Raw genomic sequence first — 20,329 nt, forward strand, 5'->3', positions numbered from 1 at the left:
TCTACAGCTGTACAGGTTGTGACTTACAGATAAACATCTCTATTAGAGGAGACAAAGGGTCGCACTGATACACCTCCAAGGGACAGTCTACAGCTGTACAGGTTGTGACTTACAGATAAGCATCTCTATTAGAGGAGACAAAGGGTCGCACTGATACACCTCCAAGGGACAGTCTACAGCTGTGCAGGTTGTGACTTACAGATAAGCATCTCTATTAGAGGAGACAAAGTGTCGCACTGATACACCTCCAAGGGACAGCCTACATCTGTACAGTTTGTGACATATAAAGCATCTCCACCAGATATGAATAAAGACTAGCAAATGCTTTTTAATACTTCAGTTTTGAACAGAAAGGCCCAGTGTAAATTTGGAGATTTAGATAAAACCATTTGCTAGTCTTTATTCATGTCACCCAATGTGTCACAATTTACCTCATAGGGACAGTTAACATACATCTTTACATGTTCAGCCATACAAATAAAGCATCTCCATGAGATGAAGCAATGTGTCAAACTGATGCAGATCCACGTGAGAGGCTACAGATGTTCAGGTTGTGCCAAATACAAATACAAAACTGCTCTGAGATGAGACAAGATGTCTCATTGATACACCTCAACCGGACGTTCTACATCTGTAGGGGTTGTGCCAGACAAAGAAATCAGCTCTATGAGAGGCGACAAGGTGTCTTATCAATACTTCTTCAAGGGACAGTCTACAGCAGTACAAGTTGTGCCTCACCAACAAACCATCTCTATTGGATGAGACAGAGTGTCTCAATACACCTCCAAGGAACAGTCCACATCTGTACCGGGTTTGCCTTGCAAGGAAAGCAGCAAGGTGTCAATTGATACACCTCCAAGTGACAGTCTCCTGCTGTACAGACTGTGCCCTACAAATAAAGCATTTCTGGGAGGTGAGACAAGGTGTTATCTCATACCTCAAGTGAGATTCCGTGAAGATGATTGGCTGGTACACGTCACGTGACCCTGTGGTATTTACAATGTTGCCCGCGCGCTCCAGCCGGGCAACATTATATAAATACTAGCATTATACCCGTGGCGCAGGGTAGACGGTAATAAAGGCACTGGAAAAAAAGGCACTGAAAAAAAAGGTACGGGAAAAAAGGTACTAGGTAAAAAAGGCACTGGAAAAAAGGCACAAGGTAAAAAAGGCACTGGGAAAAAAGGCACGCCACAGCTATGTCCGAGTCTGTGGACAAATGGTTGGTTTAATTTGTCTCTTCGATATGGCTCCTTTGATATTGCATTAAATTTTCATTGCAATTCAATCTATTCAAGGTATAGCCCATTTGAACCTGCCTGCGCCACGGGTACAATGCTAGCAACTCAATATTTCTATAGATATTTCTTAATATATCGTATAGCTCGGTGATTTTATTGAAAATGTTTGCAGTTGATTTAAATGTTTGAATGGTTTAAAAACAAAATTTTTAGAAGCGAGGTCAACAGGGTCAAAAGAAATAGTTTTTGGCGCCAATGATGTCGGCAATGGCAGATTTGAATTAAGATTCGAGTCGATTCTTTTGGAAGCCGAAAGTGCGGATGCACAGGGCAATTGCATTTAGAAAGCTCCACCGACTGATAGTCAAACCATTCCCTGGAGTGCTCGAAAACCTGGAATCAGTGTGTACTTCAGCTTGAAAAGTTCGTGGGTGAAGGGTTTTTTTTCATGATAATATTGATAATGATAATAATGATGATGGTTTAAGAGCGCTGGCGGATCCAGGAACTGGAAGAAGAGGGAGCGTGCACTGCATTTCTCATCAAAATTGCTGCACTACAGGTGTGTTCCAAAATTTCATGGTCAATTTCAAAGATTCTATAACAATCAGGGGGCGTGCCTCTGGTGCACCCCCTTGGATACGCGCCTGATAAACGTTCATGGATGAAAAATGGAAAGAAGACCTTTTAAAAAAACGAAAAAATACATTCGCCGGGCTTCGAACCCGTGACCACCCACTCTAAAGCGCAGCACTCTAACCGCTGAGCTATTAGGGCGTTCATGTTTTACTCGTGAGATATTCGGCAATCTGAAGATAGGCCTTAGGGTACGCGCCATGATTGTGGCTAGGTCACGCTGGCGGAAGAGTAATTGGGTGCAAATAGTTCCAAGGTAACCGTATAACTCAATATTACTATAGATATTTCTTAATAGATCGTATATATATAGCTCGGTGATTTTATTGAAATGTTTGCAGTTGATTTAAATGTTTGAATGGTTTAAAAACAAAATTTTTAGAAGCGAGGTCAACAGGGTCAAAAGAAATAGTTTTTGGCGCTAATGATGTCGGCAATGGCAGATTTGAATTAAGATTCGAGTCGATTCTTTTGGAAGCCGAAAGTGCGGATGCACAGGGCAATTGCATTTAGAAAGCTCCGCCGACTGATAGTCAAACCATTCCCTGGAGTGCTCGAAAACCTGGAATCAGTGTGTACTTCAGCTTGAAAAGTTCGCGGGTGAAGGGGTTTTCTTCATGATAATATTGATAATGATAATAATGATGATGGTTTAAGTGAGCGCTGGCGGATCCAGGAACTGGAAGAAGAGGGAGCGTGCACTGCATTTCTCATCAAAATTGCTGCACTACAGGTGTGTTCCAAAATTTCATGGTCAATTTCAAAGATTCTATAACAATCAGGAGGCGTACCTCTTGTGCAACCCCTTGGATACGCGCCCGATAAACGTTCATGGATGAAAGTAGAAAGAAAGCTTTTAAAAAAAAACGATATAAGATTCGCCAGGGTTTGAATCTAATTCGAATCCGCGCCTGATAAACGTTCATGGATAAAAATGGAAAGAAGACCTTTTAAAAAAACGAAAAAATACACTCGCCGGTGTTCGAACCCGTGACCACCCAATCTAAAGCGCAGCACTCTAACCGCTGAGCTATCAGGGCGTTCATGTTTGAAGTGAGATATTCGGCAATCTGAAGACAGGCTTTAGGGTACGCGCCATGATTGTGGCTAGGTCACGCTGGGTCAATACTATGGGGCGGCTCGATAAAGTGCCATTTGGGGGTATTGTTTCGTCTCGAAATTTTGCACGTTTGCAGGTGATATGTTATCCTGATGCAATGTTATGTTTATTTTCGGAAATTTTCTTCAGCGGAGCAGTAATGAGGATTTTTAATCGGACACTGTCAATTCTCCTTACCACTCACAGTCACAGAAGCCAAGTGATATTGCATTAGATTTTCATTGCAATTCAATCTATTCAAGGTATAGCCCATTTGAACCTGCCTGCGCCACGGGTACAATGCTAGTAATAAATATTAAGCCTCGGGAGACATTGCATCCTGACGGGGCGACATTCGGCATGTTATCCCCGGTGGCGGACAATATTTATATACCAAGGGAAAGCCTACAGCTGTACAGGCTGTGCCTCACAAGTAAAGCAAATTGATGCAACTGCTAGTGACAATAAATTACAAAACAAATTGTGCCTCCCATACCAATCTGTTTGTTAAGACAAGCTATCAAATCGCCACAACAACATAGGGCAGCCTTGGTTGAGACTGGCGGCCAACATCTCTCTTAGTTGAAACTTTCGCATTGGGTCAGCACTGTGGCAGTATATGACAGAACAGATTGTGCTTCCCATACCACGCATATCTGTCAGATAGGTCAAATGGTCGAATCAATGCAACTCCACAGTGCAGCATATGGCAGAACTGTTTGTGACTATCAGAAAAAATTGATGCACGGATTAAACCCAGGAACTGGGAAGATTGTACTGATAAACCCCAGGGACAGCAAAGGACTGGGCAGTCGTCCCAATGAACTCCAGGGACAGCTTAGGACTGGTCAGATTGTGCCAATGAACTCCAGGGATAGCATAGGACTGGGTAGATTGTGCCAATGAACTCCAGGGACAGCATAGGACTGGGTAGATTGTGCCAATGAACTCCAGGGACAGCATAGGACTGGGTAGATTGTGCCAATGAACACCAGGGACAGCATAGAACTGGGAAGATTGTGCTAATAACACCAGGGACAGCATAGGACTGGGAAGATTGTGCCAATGAACTCCAGGGACAGCATAGGACTGGGTAGATTGTGCCAATGAACTCCAGGGACAGCATAGGACTGGGTAGATTGTGCCAATGAACACCAGGGACAGCATAGGGCGGGGTAGATTGTGCCGATGAACTCCAGGGACAGCATAGGATTGGGAAGATTGTGCCTATGAATTCCAGGGATAGCATAGGACTGGGTAGATTGTGCCAATGAACTCCAGGGACAGCATAGGACTGGGTAGATTGTGCCAATGAACTCCAGGGACAGCATAGGACTGGGTAGATTGTGCCAATGAACACCAGGGACAGCATAGGATTGGGAAGATTGTGCTAATAACACCAGGGACAGCATAGAACTGGGAAGATTGTGCTAATAACACCAGGGACAGCATAGGACTGGGAAGATTGTGCCAATGAACTCCAGGGACAGCATAGGACTGGGTAGATTGTGCCAATGAACTCCAGGGACAGCATAGGACTGGGTAGATTGTGCCAATGAACACCAGGGACAGCATAGGGCGGGGTAGATTGTGCCGATGAACTCCAGGGACAGCATAGGATTGGGAAGATTGTGCCTATGAATTCCAGGGATAGCATAGGACTGGGTAGATTGTGCCAATGAACTCCAGGGACAGCATAGGACTGGGTAGATTGTGCCAATGAACTCCAGGGACAGCATAGGATTGGGAAGATTGTGCCAATGAACTCCAGGGACAGCTTAGGGCGGGGTAGATTGTGCCGCTGAACTCCAGGGACAGCATAGGGCTGGGTAGATTGTGCCGATGAACTCCAGGGACAGCATAGGGCTGGGTAGATTGTGCCAATGAACTCCAGGGACAGCTTAGGGTGGGGTAGATTGTGCCAATGAACTCCAGGGTCAGCATAGGATTGGGAAGATTGTGCTAATAACACCAGGGACAGCATAGGACTGGGAAGATTGTGCCAATGAACTCCAGGGTCAGCATAGGATTGGGAAGATTGTGCTAATAACACCAGGGACAGCATAGGACTTGGAAGATTGTGCTTGATATCCAAAATCTACCCGTAAGTTAAGACAAAGTGGCTCACAGGTATGACTCCATGGGATTATAATGGAAGGGACAACATGCCTTACAAAGCACTTCTTCTTGATAATGAACGAGACAAAAGTACATAGTTTGCACTAGTATATCAGCATTTTATTTCAAATCATTTCTTATAGGAAGATACCGAGACGGAGATGTCCTGTACAATAACATACATCATCGTACATAAGATGCACATAGCAACAGTGTATTATACTTACATGTATACACAAATTACCTACTGTGAGAGCTGCTGGACCAAGGCAATGCCCATGACACTATCACTTTCATCATGACTAACATTTTTGTTGGGCTTCATGGCACACATTTGAGCCATCGCCTTGAATTTGCAAGGCTTGCCACATTTTATTCAGAAGTCGGAAAACCACACCAAAAATGCCAAAAATGTATACCTGGTGTTTGATGTCACTCGAACAAAGTCCAAATAAAAGGGTAGGGGTTTATTTGATGAGCCATTTTTCAGCATAACCCAGTGACACAGGCATTGGGGAGGTCCATGATAACAGTATATCGTAGTACAAAGATGCACATGTCAACAGTGTATTATACACAAACGTATATCGGAGTACATGAAATGTACATTATAACAGTATATCATACAAGAGGCACTCTACTTGTCTACAAACTTTTATCTGATTACAAATTTACTCATCAAATGACTGACAAGACTAAGAAAATCTACGTAATAACAATATCAAAGAATTAAAGTGGTGTGGAACTAAACAGATCTGTACAGTGCGTTTGAATATATACAGCTACTAGAAATTCAGATAATTCTTTTTCAGGTAAACACTTCTCTTCTTTCAATTATTGCGCAAGTGTGACAAAGGACAGCAACATGAGTCATACTTACATGAAAATAACCTAAAAATGGAAACTGAGTTAGTTTCTTGTCTAGATCTCCATTTCATATGAAGATACTCCCAATAGCTTTAAATCGTGACAGCAAGAAGAATGGCGCACAGAGTTACGCCCGTCTCATTTGCGCTTACAATTTACGAACACGTTTTTGCAACACGACATGACTGATTTTGCTATCCTGGGTCACAAGTGTTAGTGATGACCTGTTCGTAAGGATATGATTAAAGGGTTGGTCATACATGTAGGCGCCAATATTTTGGCTAGAGCTTGAAATCCAAAAGCAATTAGAACTCTTTCAAAACAAAGTGAATGTCGATTTCAAGGGTGTGAGTCTGTTCTTTGTGTTCCAGAGAAAAACAAGAAATACTTGATAGGCTGGGGTATACACACCGTGTAAATGAAATTGACAAGCTTTGCCTAATTCCAAACGACTGGCAAATGAGCCTCATTCCCTAGATATATATAACCAAATACATAGTAAGAAACAACAACAGATTATACTGAATATTTCAAAGGACTATGATTATAATTATCTATACAAAACAATTTCTTTAGAAACGTATGGAGAGGGTTAAATTTGATAGATATTATTTAGTCTCCAGCTGGCGAGAAATTTGAGGTAAAAGAACACATCCATATAGCAACAACAATCTCTACTGCCTGCAGTGCCAAAAATTCCATTTGAGGGGCCAGAAATAAAAGAGCAATAGATGTCATATCTAAATTGCTCATTTTACAGTTCAAATTATTTCACTGCCACAGTTAACCAAACTCCACAAAAAGGTATTCCCAGAGAGTGAAGTAACTTGGGTCACAAGTGTGTTACATGTACGGTAAGTTGATTATAGCGCACTGGAGCCTCTTTTAATTTGTTTGAAACATATCTTTTGGTTGAAGTTGCATGCAGAGTGAAAAATCTGCAGACCACAGTCACCCAATCATGGGCCAGTTACTCCATTTACATTCCCTATGGCTGTTTTCTAAACTACATTAGGAGATTCTTTTCGTTTTTGATTTCTACAAATCACAGAAAATAAAATGCAAAGCAAATATACATGAAGTGTTGAAGGCATACCCTCCGGCCGCAAAGACCAAGCAAAATGCAAAGGAAAACCCACTTAACTGTTAGATAATTTGACTAAGTTTTATCAGCTCACAAGTTAGCAGCTTAAATTTATTGAGCGAGATATTGCCCTCTTTCGAGGAAAGAAACCATCGTTTAAATCCTAACTGAGATATCAGAATGAGCAACAACATCACATAGTGCACATGACGCTTTTTACAACCAACCTTGCACACGTACATGACAACAGTTGCTAGGAAGGAGAGCTGAAGATCTACTTGACTAAAGATTGCTAATAACAGAGAAATCTACATTCTCATGAAAGAGAAAACCCGTGCACATTGCATTGGATGGCTTGTATTAGATTATTTGTTCTAAGCTCATATCACATCTCAGACTTTCCGATCTGATCAGCCAAAATTAAGAATTAGCAACTTGGCGAAGAAGACAGAACTTGTTGACCTCTCTAGTGAAAATTGCGGACCATTCACCTCTTTCCAAAAGAGTGCCTTTCGTGTTGGAGTTGCCAAACTTTGCTAATTCTTGGGGTCAGCCTTTGTTGATTTCTACATCGCAAAAAACGTCATGTTGAAAACAACAAAATGGCTGACCCCATACGTCGGCCATTTTGTTTTTGCACAAAGACGCTCCACCACTTGGGGCCCTGATCAGGAAAGAGGTGAATTGTCCTTTGTGACCAAGGATTTTAAGATTTATGCCGCTAAATCAAAGTTGAGTTTGCAAAATCACACAATTGAAAAGTTTATTCCAAGGTTCCAGGTGCCACTGCCATGTCTCATCAATTGTTACCCAAGTCAAATAGCTGACATCTAGCAGTTGATACTTCTTTCCATGTCATAGTCGATAGCTGATGGCCAATTCGTGTCGCAGGCACCAAAAACGACCACAGCAAACAAGGAATTTCCTTACCAGTTCATGATTATCGAAAATGAAGAATAACGCAAACAAAAAAACCGAGCACATTTGAAACAAATCAGACAAAATAACCAAAAAGAATTCTCAATTCACCACAGTAGTACCAGCTAAAGTGCATGTACGTGTAACTCTGCTTAGAGAAGACAACCTGAAAACATATTCGAAAGCATGCAAATATTATAAAGATGTGACAGATAATGTACAATTTTTTCAATACGGTTTTCGTGAAATTTTGCTTATTACACTACAGAGGAACCGCCCTTAGCAGGACAACCTCTACGATAAAGGACAATTTTATAATGAAATCAAAGTTACATCAAGAGTGTTAAAATGAGCGTACCCAGAATATATTAACAAATATCAACAACACTTGATTAGTAATACATCTTTGCCCAGGGCAATTAGTACGTGTGTAAACATGATCAGGACTACACTCAATGCCGCTACGGACGGACATTGGGGCCGCGCCCCAAGCAGGAATCAGACTAGGTTTCCTTATTTACACAATAGTGGAAAGACTGCAGAGGCCCTTGTAAGGATCTAACTACTGTTCTTATTGTAATAGCTCCTACTAGATGCTTCTTTATACACTTTTAAAGCTTTAAAACACACTTAACTGTTACTCGTATTCAGGGATTTCCCATAAGCAGAATGTAGGGTTAGTTCCTGTCATATTATCCAATTAAGCGTCTCAAGTTCTGTGGGCCCATTCAAAGGAGCCAATCAAGAGGCCCTATTTTGGCTTTTTTAAATATACTATGTTTTGCTGATTTTTTGGGAATCGGATAAATGCAAAATTGGGTAAATCTTATTCATTCGTGAGTCCAATGAACTGAAAGGGGACAGGCACTGAGAAGATTTTACCAAGACCACATGGTCATTTTTCATTACAAATGTACAGTACTGTATGTTTTGTCATTTTCATTACCAAATCTTTGGGAGTGGTGGCTGAACAACATTGGGTCCCCAATCACATTCGAAAGGTAGATTTCGTTTTATGGGGTCACCACAATCTGAATGAAATCTGAATGAAATAAGTTTTTTTCTGTCCCATTGTTTGGCAAAGTAAACTTCCAGCTTGAAAAGTCGACATGTCTTCCATTATATACAAATCATTTTCATCACTGCAGGGGTGATATGGTTAATACATTTGTATTATTAAGATATAGGTACTGATAATTAATACAGCTAGGCTATATCAACAAGAACAAAATTCTACAAAATTTACAACTTGGAGGAAACTGATATTGAAAAGACCTTAATGTAACAACATCAGTGCAAATTCATAGACAATTTAGACGCAATGCAAAGTACCGGTCTTTAAATGCAATTACCAATTACTCAACATAACCAGTACTTGCAGAGTTGCATACAAAATGGGACTCCAAAAACACCTTCCAGGAGCACTTTTTTTCCAATATATGAGAGAACAAGGTACAACGTTATTTACCGCTTTTCAACCCTAAAGGCAACTTGGAATCAGGATTGGAACAAGAAACTTTCAGTTATTACTCACATTTTTTCTCCTCTTTTTGCCCCATTGTTTGAGGAAGACCCCAAAGCAGTTTTCAGGGCAACAAGATGAAAGTACATGTACTAGTGTTTTCCATTCCGTTTATTAACTCTCCATTATTCCTACCATGCTATGTTTAAACTATTAAAAATAGCACAGTCAGCGATGAACCGAGTCATCGCGAGCATCATCTCTTAATAGCTTGGTATAGCGGGAAATTTGAAAGCATTTCAAGAGAGGAACGATGTAAAAAGCAATGTTAACTTATGTCAAAGTTCCACAGAGGACAAAATATCTGTGACAGAGATTAATGTCGGTACTCCGTGAAGGTGTTTTAATCAAACCGCCCTACAATTCTTAAAGAAGTGGTATCATGGTCTAGTCAAATTCCCTTTATGGACAAACGAGGTCTGAACGAATTATCTAATAATAAAATCCACTGCCAAATGTCTCGGGGACAGAAGAACAGGGATAGAGCATTTGTCAATTGATCCTGGCGGGCGGCGGCTGGTACAGTTGCTGACTTGGTTTCTGTGTTCGTTTTTCGTAGCTAAGATCGGCGCGTCTGAATTCCAATGTCGGCGGCATTTGTCCTGCGTACTGAATCATAGTAATGGGTGGAGGTGGTATAGAAAAGTTTGCAGCATGGATTGGTACAACCTGCGGTATGAACTGGTTGTGTATTGGGGGCGGATCGGCCTGAAATTATTCAAAAATATTTTTTCTCTGTAAGGATTTGAAAATTACGTCGTCTTCTGGTACCCTTGCTGGTATTGGTGTCCTTGCCCACCACGTCTGTACTCCACTGGACCTTGCATTTGATTCGTGTACATCTCGGCTGGTAAAGGTGGTGGAGGCACGCTGAAATCTATTGCCTTGAATGAGAGTGGCATCTGCTGGACGTACTGCGGCTGCGGAGGGTACTGGACGGCCTGCTGTGAAGTGAGTTCTGCCTGCAAAAGATTAAGAGCCCCAACGAATCAGTCACACAGAAAGCTACAGCTAACAAACATGCAGGGAGTGGTTTTGAATCAAAAATGAGAGTAACTTCAGATTTTAGGAGGTAAAAAATAAGCTGAGAATGCCCCGCTTACTCTAAATGCCTTTATCTTGTGCATTCAACGTTTCACCCGTGGTTAAATTTCTTTGTAATTGAATTAAATTTTCATGTCAACAGAAAATATCCAATATTTTCATGTCACCACTCTCAATCTACTTGGAGAAAAACATGTTTCACAGTACAAGTCATTAACTTACTTCATTAGTTAATAGTTATTTGTCAGTTTGAAAAAATTTCCAACAGGACAGAGGGGAAGAGTTACATTTTTTTGCGTTGAGACGATTGAAAGTGTGGGTGAAATGTGATAAAAGATATGTATTTTGGGATAAATTGATGTATAATTTTGAAATAGGTGTGGGCTGCAGTATCGAGCTGAGTGTACTTGAAGTACATGAAGTGGTTATAAATTGTAGTTGCCCTAGCATGTACCGGAAATGTTTATGTGTGTGTTCTGTTTAGAAAGATGTAAGTGGACTTGTTTTTCCCATGATATCTCATTCCCTAAGAAACAGTATCTGTTAATTTCAGTATGAATTTTTCAGACAAAATTATTGATGGTTGAGGTTAAATTTTAGAACAATCAAACCAAAGTAAACATTTTGAATCAAAGATTTGATTGGTTATGTCTCCAAAACCACACCCACACGTATGAAAAGAAATACAAAACAACAAAGGCAAGACCGATATTCAAAATTACCCTAGCACCCCTTAAATCCAGAGTGAACTGATCCAACGTCCAATGGAAGATTCCACTACAGCCATGCAGGGGGTTTGACACAGTCTGAATTAGCTCAGAAGTAAAGTTAGGCAAATCTAAGATAATTATTAATATCTGAAACAAGACTCTGAGAATTTGTTTAGAATTAGTGACCACTTTGATCCACAACATCTAGACTAGAATCGACTGCGACAACACTCAGAGTTAGACTAAAATTACAACACCAATTAAAATACTGGTACGCAGGTAATCAATATATATACAGGTAACAAACAATTGATACTATTCGCAAACTTCAGTTATGGGCAAAAATTATTTTAGGATAATATAGCACACCAACAGAAACAAAGGCTTTTGTTTGAGGAAGATAGTCTTCAAATCTGGAGTGGAAATTGCAAGTAAAAACTTGACTTCATGACGTCAACCAGAAAAAAAAATCCTCATCATCATTCTCTGATCAAAATCTGAACCTCTCTACGTAGGCTAACGTGAGAATGGCAATTCACTGCCAATTAGTTGCTACTTGATTAAGGCACATTACGTGCCGAAAGCTAATTGAGTTTTTGGACCAAATTATATACAGCCTATCATGAAAACAGTGTTACTTCAGTTTTCTTTGCCATTCAGGCAAATCTTTTGACTTTCTACTTACCAGCAGAGCCTTGGGTATCATCTTGATTTCAGCGAGGAGAACTTCTTCTGTGTTGCCATAGTCAGTGAATGTGACCACGCAGGTTTCGACATTGTCACTTACACCAACGATTGTAGCCCGATAAAACTGAAACAGGAACCAGATTAGTTTAAACAAATAAGTAAGGGAAATTGTAACTGCATCAAACCACATCCAGGGATAGAACGGTGCTCACAACAAAGCAACGAAAAAAAACATCCATGTGAAAATGATGTCCGTTAATAGAACTGCCCTCGTTTGAAAAAATGTGCCTCCAAAATGCTCATTTTTGTTCGATTTAGAAAATTCGAAGTGCTACAGAGTGCTGAGGCATGGCTCTTTTTCTATGTTGTCAAATCCAACCCATTCTTAAAGGGGGAAAAACACAAATCCTTCAATAATGTTACAACCCTACACATCTAGAGGTATGCTTAACGCTGCAACTCTACATTTCATGAGAGAATTTCGGACAGTGTAGTCAGAAGGAGTTTCGATGTCAAAATCTCTAGGGTCAAGATTGGAAAGTCCAAGATTTCCGACTGGAAGACACCACACCAGAAACCATGCACACGCTATTGCTGAAGAACGTGGTAGAAGAGAACAGGTTGACATTTCCCCTCCAAGGGAATCACTAAATCGTACCGCAAAATAAGATGCAGTTACTAACCTCTTTGTCTTCCCAGTACTGAGCCAAACAATAGTCGCCAACTTTCCACTTTCTTGGGTAAGGTTGCGAGTGATCCTGGATCAAGAAAACTACAGTTACCCAATAGGAAAATGTGTGGGGAAAATATCAGTTCCAGTCAGAGGAGCCTCCTGGCCCGGGTTCGATCCCGGGGAGAACCCAGATTGTATGTCTCACCGGATGAACAGGCATGGCTTTCAAGGAACTAAAAACCCCTGGCTCTTCTCAACTCTGTCAACATATGAATTTTCAAAGTTCTGCCAGATGAGACTGAAATCTGTGGTCCCTTTTATCATGGAGAGTAAAAGATAACAGAAAACACACAGGTCATGTTGGTGGACTGAAGCCCATAGTAAAAATATTTTGCCAAGTGTACCAACCTGATAATATTCGACATGCTGGACGTGATTGTGATTCATCTGCGATGCGCCATCCTCCCATCCTTGGTTATACTGGCCGTTATAATGGTTGGACTGCGGAACATACGTCGAATATTCGGCAAGTCGTGTATCAGCACCATTACTTGTGGAATAAGTCACTGCCTGCTCGAGACTCTGAACAGGTATGGCCTGCGGGGCGGCCGACGTTGACGTTTCCTGCTCATAATAGTTAGTCTGACCATTTTGGTCATACGTCATGGACTTATCATCATACGATTGTTCCTGTGATCGTCTGCCTTGCTCTTTAGGTTGACTTTTATTTTGATAATCTTGGCTTTTATAATTCTGAGGTTGTGACCTATCATTGCTTTCAGAGTCCTTTGACCTATTATTATAATTTTGACTATGTTGCCTGCCTCCGCGATTGTATTCCTGACCCCTATACCCATCGCCATTCCCAGAATGCCTGGCATCATTACCCGATCTATTATTGTAATATTGACCTCGTGACCCCTGGTCCCTTGACCTTGAATCATAGTCCTGACCTTTTGACCTATCAGACCTGTGACCTTGACCCCGATAGTCCTGACCTCTGTTATCCTGGAACCGCTCACCCCGGTTCCGGTTTTGTCGCTCAGAGTCATAATTCGATCTCTGCGAGTTCTCAGCACTTTGATTTGGCCGTCTATTTCCCCCCGCATAGTCTCTACTGGAGGCAGACGCCGCACCCGGTTTCATACGATCATTGCGTCCCTGTTTTCCATAGTCAGTATCGTTATTACGCGAATCTCTCCCGCGGCCGCGGTACGAGTCCTCATGAGATTCGTAATTTGGCCGTCCACGATTTCCCTGATTCGACCGATTAGAATACTGTGAATCGTTATAGCTGTCGGCATATTGTCCCTTTTGTTGTTGTTTTTGAAACCTTGGTGGCAAGTTTTCCATGCGCTTTTGAAAGAACGTTTGGCCAGAATTTGAATTAGCAGTGTATTGACTTGAACGGCTTGACGCATATTCTGATGAGGAGGTGGTCTTTCCCTGAGATTGACTGGCGGATGCTTTCGCTCCCTTAGTGTCTGAAACGAAGAAAGAGTAATCATCCATTATTGACACTGAAAAATCATGCTGTATGATGCAAGCCGGGCACAAGTGCGAAAGAGCAAAATGGTGCAATGCTCTAAAGAGTATATAGGGGTGCACGGTAACCCAAACATTAGGAAAATTTCAAGGAACAGTGTCAAAAATTCAGAACTATCCAAGTAAATTTCAAATATCTTTCACAAAAAGAACTGATAACTATTGATACGACATGTCATTATCAGCATGCGTGTTGATGATACTAACTTACCATCTTTTGTGGTTATTTTTGTTTCTAAGAAATCGAATAGGGTGGCAGGGGCTGAGGGCTTGCTTGGTGGGGCGCCGTATCCTTCTTCGTCATCATCCCGCCCGCGACCACGGCCCCGACCTCGAGGTCGCTCATCACGGTCACGATCGCGATCAAATCCTGGCCGTTCATCTGAAGAAGAGATATATCATGGTTTTTGAAATGTTTACTAAAACACTGTAGGAAACATGCTAAATGCTAACAACACTCTTGTTAGGATAACTGTATGACCAAATTCAGATCCAGCAGTCTCAGAGAAGAATCTGCCAGATAAGCAGTAGGGTCATTTTCATGTAGCACACACTTTCCCCTCGGACCTGCAGGCAGGCACAAGTCTACTTGTATGCTGTCCAAGCAGAAGAAAAGTCAAAATTATACACAATTTCAATTCAAAGTAAGTGTCAAACCCAACTCAGATCCAGCAGTCTTTCAGAAAGACTGCCAGATAAGGTTAGGGTGTTTTTAATGTAGCACACATTTTCCCCTCGGACCTGCATAACTGGCAGGCCCAAGTCTACTTGTATGCAGAACAGAATATGAAAAAATAGCCGTAATTAAAATTAAGTCATGAATGTATACATGTACAGGTAACACACTATCGAAACAGGAAAGAACAAGGTTATGCATTTTTTTATTCATGACACAGACGGTTACTTCCTATGATAGACATTACTAGCCTACTGTACAAAATGAAGTACCTTTTTCAGCACGGGATCCTACCCTTGACGGCCCTCTCATGACACTGGGACGGCTGTCACGACTGTCCGGGTATTCCATTCGACCAGTAGTCAGCACATTGATAGCCTCGGCGACATTTCCACTCGACTGTCGAAGGGCAGATGAAGCCTTCTCTGCTGCGAACCCCATCTCAACAAGCTTGGCGACATCTTTGTCCTGAGGCTGAAATCAAAAGGAATATATTTGAATCCGAGTCAATCATGAAACCTTTCAATTAGAACTCAGATGAGCTGTTCAATCAGCACGTCAAACTGGTACCCTTGGAGGAGTAAGGCATGTGAAACAAACAGACCCACCTGGAGTCTTACGCTGAATGTGGGAATCGAACCAGGGACCTTGTGAGCACTAGTTAGAGACCCAAGCCACTACATCACCGTAACTCACCTTTTTTTGTCCTCCACCAAATGTCTTCCTTCCTTCTTTGCCTCTCAAGGCCTCAGCAATCGTTGCCTGCCGCTGCATAGCAAATTCTTCATTTTCCTCCTTTTTCTTCTCCTCTTTGTTGAGATCCAAAGATTTGAAGCCATCTCGCCGGTTGACGGTTGTTCTGTCGTTACGGTCCCTTTTACCCAACGGTATAAATGGTGGTGGGCCACCCTCTTCAACGGTTGCAACGGCAACACGAGTGTGTTTGGCAAGAGACTGTGAAGAAAAAAGCCATGTGTTAGTTCTAAGATGCGTAACTTCACCTGAACAACAATCGTAAAATCGATGAAAAATCAATACAAAACACTTCCATATGTTTATATGGCACTCAAATTAGTCAGACAGACTGTTCAAAAGCAATCGACACCATGGCATTAAAAGCCCAGGGGCCTCAGCATAACCTGTTAACTGTAATTGCTATTTTCGTTTCCCCACAAGGGAACCAGTATTATGGCAATGCTGTGTGGCCTCGGAGCTGGCACAAATGGTTGGCAGTATTTCTTCAACTCACCCTTTTCAACTCCCAGTTGTGGTGCATCTGTTCAACCTGGCCACCAAGGACTTTAGTGTTGGTATTGCTCAGCAGTAAGAAGCCATGTTTGACGTCTATCAGGCCTAGCAGTTTGATCTTGGTCCCTGGAGATGTGTTTAAGCTGGAAATGAAATCGTCAAATACTTTTTACAATACAAGGTTCTTGGGAAAAATCACATCTTTATGATTATGAGGTGGTATTTGGTGAGCTTGAACTGTTCACACTGCAATGTGAAATATCTGGTTCCTGATCGGGCAACCTCAACCTCACCACTTAGATCAGAGAACTTGCCCGCCCTGATATATTAGGCAGTCTCAGGAAATGCTACCACAAAAATGGAACCCTAATATTGGTCAAGTGGAGTCACAACTGATTTGTGGTTCATTAACTACCGAGTCATCATTTGCACAACTTACTTGAGACTATCCACAGGATCAGTCAGGACAGCGTTACAATTGGACTGACCATCGGTCAGGGACAGTTTGAATAGTTTAGGAGCAGTATTAGATTCTTCATTATCCTTGGGCGCAGCGACATTTCGTAGCTTCTGGATCTGTAGAACGCAGGGCCCGCTGACGGAGTCGATCCTTCCCTTGTTGATTCCTTCTGGGAGGCTCTTCTCTCCTGTCTCGCGCAGATCCAACTAAAAAAAAAACATCAACCATCTGACAAATCTGTACCAAGGCACAGCTCGCTTTATTGGAGATATCAAACATCCCCATTGAAATCCTGAGGCCAAGGCAAAGTAATGTCAGAGATTACTCTTTTCATTGCATTTACAACGTATTCTAATTTCTCAGCAACTACATTTTCCTTGATAGAAAATCCTCTGTTTTAACATTTCATACGGGATCTGTTTTTACAGGTAAACATACAGGTACACAGCGAGTGATTTAGTTAATACAGGTAAGGCTACTCACATCAAGGGCCACCTTAATTGTTTCTTGCACACTCTTCTTGCCTTCATCTGAGCATGTTCGATACCCCGAGGCCGAAAGGTGCCTGTAGTGACGAGATAATGAAATGTACGTATTAAGACTAAGAATTCAAGATCATACCACACTAGAAGTAATGTACAGTTAACAGTAATTGACATTTAATATGGCTAAGTCTTGTTCTCCTTGCGTTGCTGCAGTGGACCAGAAGGGCATTGCTGCATCATCGAACAGCAGGGCTTCCAAAAAAATTCACCAATGTCATGACCAATTGCTGTCCATATTTTTTGCAATTTATATAAATCACATAGTATAAGTTTTTAACAGGACTATTCGCAATCGCAAAGACATCGAATCAAATGTGAATGGAATCAAAATAATAGAATTATGTGACTTAAGTCAGGTAAACTAGAAGTCTGCGCAAGTCTTGCCCAATTGTTGACTATATCTGATATGGAAAACCACAGATCTGCATGCAGTTTTCCACAAATTGTCACTGCCAGGAAAAATTTCTTGAAATCCATGGGAAAACGTGAATTATATGTTGACATACTTTCCACTTCCATATTTCAACGAGCCTCTTCAGTCATCATTACTAAGCTGCATGCGAGTCAAGTGATGTGACAAAATAACCACGGGGAAAAATTACCACGGGAAACAACAGGACTTTCATAAGTTATTTTTACATTCTAAGTTGACTAGAACTGACATATTGACAAGGTTTTGACCAGAAGTACATGTGCACGTCTTTATTTCATGAATTAGGATATTGATCAATTTAGGATTTTTCAGTTTTTTTGACAACTGAATTTGAAAATCGAATGGGATTTTTGCATTTCACGATATATACTCCAAAAGTCGACAATAGTCAATAGCACTCCAAGAAGGAATGGGACAAGAGGTAAAGTTTTCCAAAGTTATCTTCCTCAGTCCAACCCCAGCAGGAATACAAATTGTAAGCTAATTACACTGATGACTGAATTTTTTCAAGTAACCCAACTAAAAAATGAAGGTCAATATGAATTGCCCTTGAATGCCTACACACAAATGAATCAAAATCAGCACTAACTCATGTATACATGTCATTACATTTCAGTCATTTCGATATTGCTAGCATACATTTGAATTTGCTGCCGTGATTTAAGATTTTCAAAGGAAAACAGTATATAAATAAAAAGGTATGTGGAAAGATCAAGCCACCAAGAGTTTGCTGTTTTAAATTGCGTACGGCCAGTTCAAAGGCAGTTCGCAATAAAGCCAAACTCTAAATGGATTTTGCAATGAAGGATACTGAATTTGAATAGGCCTATTTGTGTCTTCTTCATCAAAACGTGCGATTGTGATCCGTAAACCAGAGCAGACTTGGGCCTCACTCCCAGCCCTGTCCCTGCCATGGTTGAGACCGAGACAAATCCACATGTACACCTTCCCCATCTACGACTGCCTTGGCTTGAAAAAAACTTCCCCTGGGCCTGGGCCCTGGCAAATGCCCGAGTCAGTGACTGAGTGAACAAGAATGAATGAAACAGGCCCACAACACTACACTGAACAAATATAGCTTTTGGACTATACTAACAGCATTGATGATAATGAATGACATGACAATTCAGTGATTGACCTATTGCTCCTACTCTTGCATTTTGACATCAGTGTAAACTGTAATGCACATGACATGCATGCGGGATAGGGATTCTGTGTGCAAAATGATGAAAATGCATGGAAAAAGCAAGAAAAGTTGGAAAGAAGAAAAACATGTCCACGATTGAGGAGCTTTTTTCACGTTGTTCTCATCACATAACATACATATTATATACATCAAAAGTTGCATTGGCATCCCAACAGTTGGAAGATGATTAGTAAATAAATGTCGACGAAGTATTGATGACAAAACGGCTACTTATTCATCTTACCATCCCAGTCTCACAAGTTCAACGTCGGCCATTTTTACGACGCGACAGGGCTGATGCAGTAAATATTTTTTTAATTTCGACCACAGAGAATTAATTAAATACCTTCCATAATTATAATAAATTACAGTTATTTCAGAGTATATCAAAGATTTTAATCTAATTGGTTAATCAAATTTTCCAAAATCTTTCCATTTCTTTAATTTGTAACGAACTTTCTGATTGGATGAAAAAGTTTGTAGAGTTACGGGCCGCCTAATGGCGGAAGTCAAAACTTACAAAGTTTTGCTGTCAACAAAGTTCATTTTCTCACTTCCAAAAGGATTCTAACGCATAACATTCCATGATATTTTTTCAAGGAGTAAATTGAAGACAAACTTTACGCATACCTATCTTTATAAAGCATTTGTTGCAAGTTGTCATTTGGTTTTTGATATCAGAAGCCGGCCACACCTCAAGTCACAGTGTATTGCTGTGTACATTCTCCTGTACATTTTGTGTGTATTGAAACTTTATGTGTACTGTGCAATGTCACGGTCAATGTGCAGTGAGTGAATCATTACCCATGTGAATCACATATCTAATAGGATATAGTATGCTTGTGAACAACCTTCTGCTTTATTTGGACAACTTTTGCATCGTTAATCCAGGAGTGGCAGGACTTTTTTGGTCACCTTGTGACTGGTGTTTGACAATCATTCATTGTGAATGATTGAATCAATCGGCATTTGTCGGCTCACTTTATCAAGTTGATTTTCGGGGTGACAACAGCATACCAGTAACAGTGTTGTACGCCAACAGTTATTTCAATAACCTGTATGAATGACCAGACAGATCAGTGATTGTGATTGAGGTGTTTACTACTTTTGTGTTGTGATCAACGTATTCACTTCAAAAATGGAGCGTGGAAAAAGTCAAGACAAGGGAGCAACTAGAACTAGCTTTGTAAGTAGAGTCAAATCACAGAAGTTTTTCAATCAATGCCCTTGATATGATAATAATTACAAAGTTCTTTTTCTAATTTTCAGATTTTTCTGTAGACTTAGAAGAAGTCCTTCCAAAAATCAAAGATTAAACATGGCATGGCCTGAAGCATTGGGCCTGAAGAGTGTGAAAACAAAGTTTATTGTTGAATAATAGACATCAACTCTTAGGTTTTCAAATCCAACAATAGTCTTAACCTCTAATGACATAAATTGATTTAACAGTGAATGTAATGGTTTTAACTTGACAGAATGATAACAGACTATGAGTATGAAACGTAAGTAAAAAGCCCCATTCTCTTGAATCAAATATGTCAACTGGTGTCAGCCAATATTTGGCTGCTGGTTGTCCCTTGTTGTTAAAATTGGTTATGTCAGGTATTTATAAGAAAGGATCCCAATTTTGATTTCAT

The 20,329-nt window shown here is 40.8% G+C and overlaps 2 protein-coding genes across 9 annotated transcripts in view; one reads left to right on the plus strand and one right to left on the minus strand.

The window, feature by feature from the left end:
• Positions 1 to 5,572: 5,572 nt before the first annotated feature.
• LOC135493270 (tudor domain-containing protein 3-like) lies at positions 5,573 to 18,974 on the minus strand. Of its 2 annotated transcripts, none has more exons than XM_064780421.1 (11): positions 18,937 to 18,974; positions 17,012 to 17,093; positions 16,508 to 16,734; positions 16,070 to 16,211; positions 15,517 to 15,774; positions 15,093 to 15,294; positions 14,356 to 14,526; positions 13,008 to 14,083; positions 12,610 to 12,684; positions 11,925 to 12,050; positions 5,573 to 10,193 (listed from the first exon to the last, which is right to left on the minus strand). In XM_064780421.1, the coding sequence occupies exons 1-11, from the start codon at positions 18,966 to 18,968 to the stop codon at positions 9,978 to 9,980; spliced, it is 2,607 nt and encodes an 868-aa protein (XP_064636491.1). In that variant the 5' UTR covers positions 18,969 to 18,974; the 3' UTR covers positions 5,573 to 9,977. The 2 variants fall into 2 exon arrangements, with proteins under 2 accessions (XP_064636491.1, XP_064636492.1); XM_064780422.1 differs by having other exon boundaries at positions 10,066 to 10,447.
• A 215-nt stretch (positions 18,975 to 19,189) lies between these two features.
• Positions 19,190 to 20,329, plus strand: part of LOC135493979 (protein diaphanous homolog 2-like) — a 30,834-nt gene continuing 29,694 nt past the window's right edge. For all 7 annotated transcript variants that reach the window (XM_064781692.1, XM_064781693.1, XM_064781688.1 and 4 more), the window contains exon 1: positions 19,190 to 19,878. In XM_064781692.1, the coding sequence (XP_064637762.1) occupies positions 19,831 to 19,878 (48 nt within the window). In that variant the 5' untranslated portion in view covers positions 19,190 to 19,830. The remainder of the gene's footprint in view (positions 19,879 to 20,329) is intronic.

The sequence above is a fragment of the Lineus longissimus genome, chromosome 9 (assembly GCF_910592395.1).
Source record: "Lineus longissimus chromosome 9, tnLinLong1.2, whole genome shotgun sequence".
NCBI lineage: Eukaryota > Metazoa > Nemertea > Pilidiophora > Heteronemertea > Lineidae > Lineus > Lineus longissimus.

What these genes read in the sequence shown, in the direction of transcription:
- LOC135493270 (XM_064780421.1), bottom strand. Translation starts at nt 18,968, where the DNA reads ATGGCCGACGTTGAACTTGTGAGACTGGGATG. An exon ending in GAACTTGTGAGACTGGGATG is followed by an intron (nt 17,094 to 18,936) that starts GTAAGATGAATA and finishes TCGTCACTACAG; the next exon opens with GCACCTTTCGGCCTCGGGGT. An exon ending in CAATTAAGGTGGCCCTTGAT is followed by an intron (nt 16,735 to 17,011) that starts GTGAGTAGCCTT and finishes TTTTTTTTTTAG; the next exon opens with TTGGATCTGCGCGAGACAGG.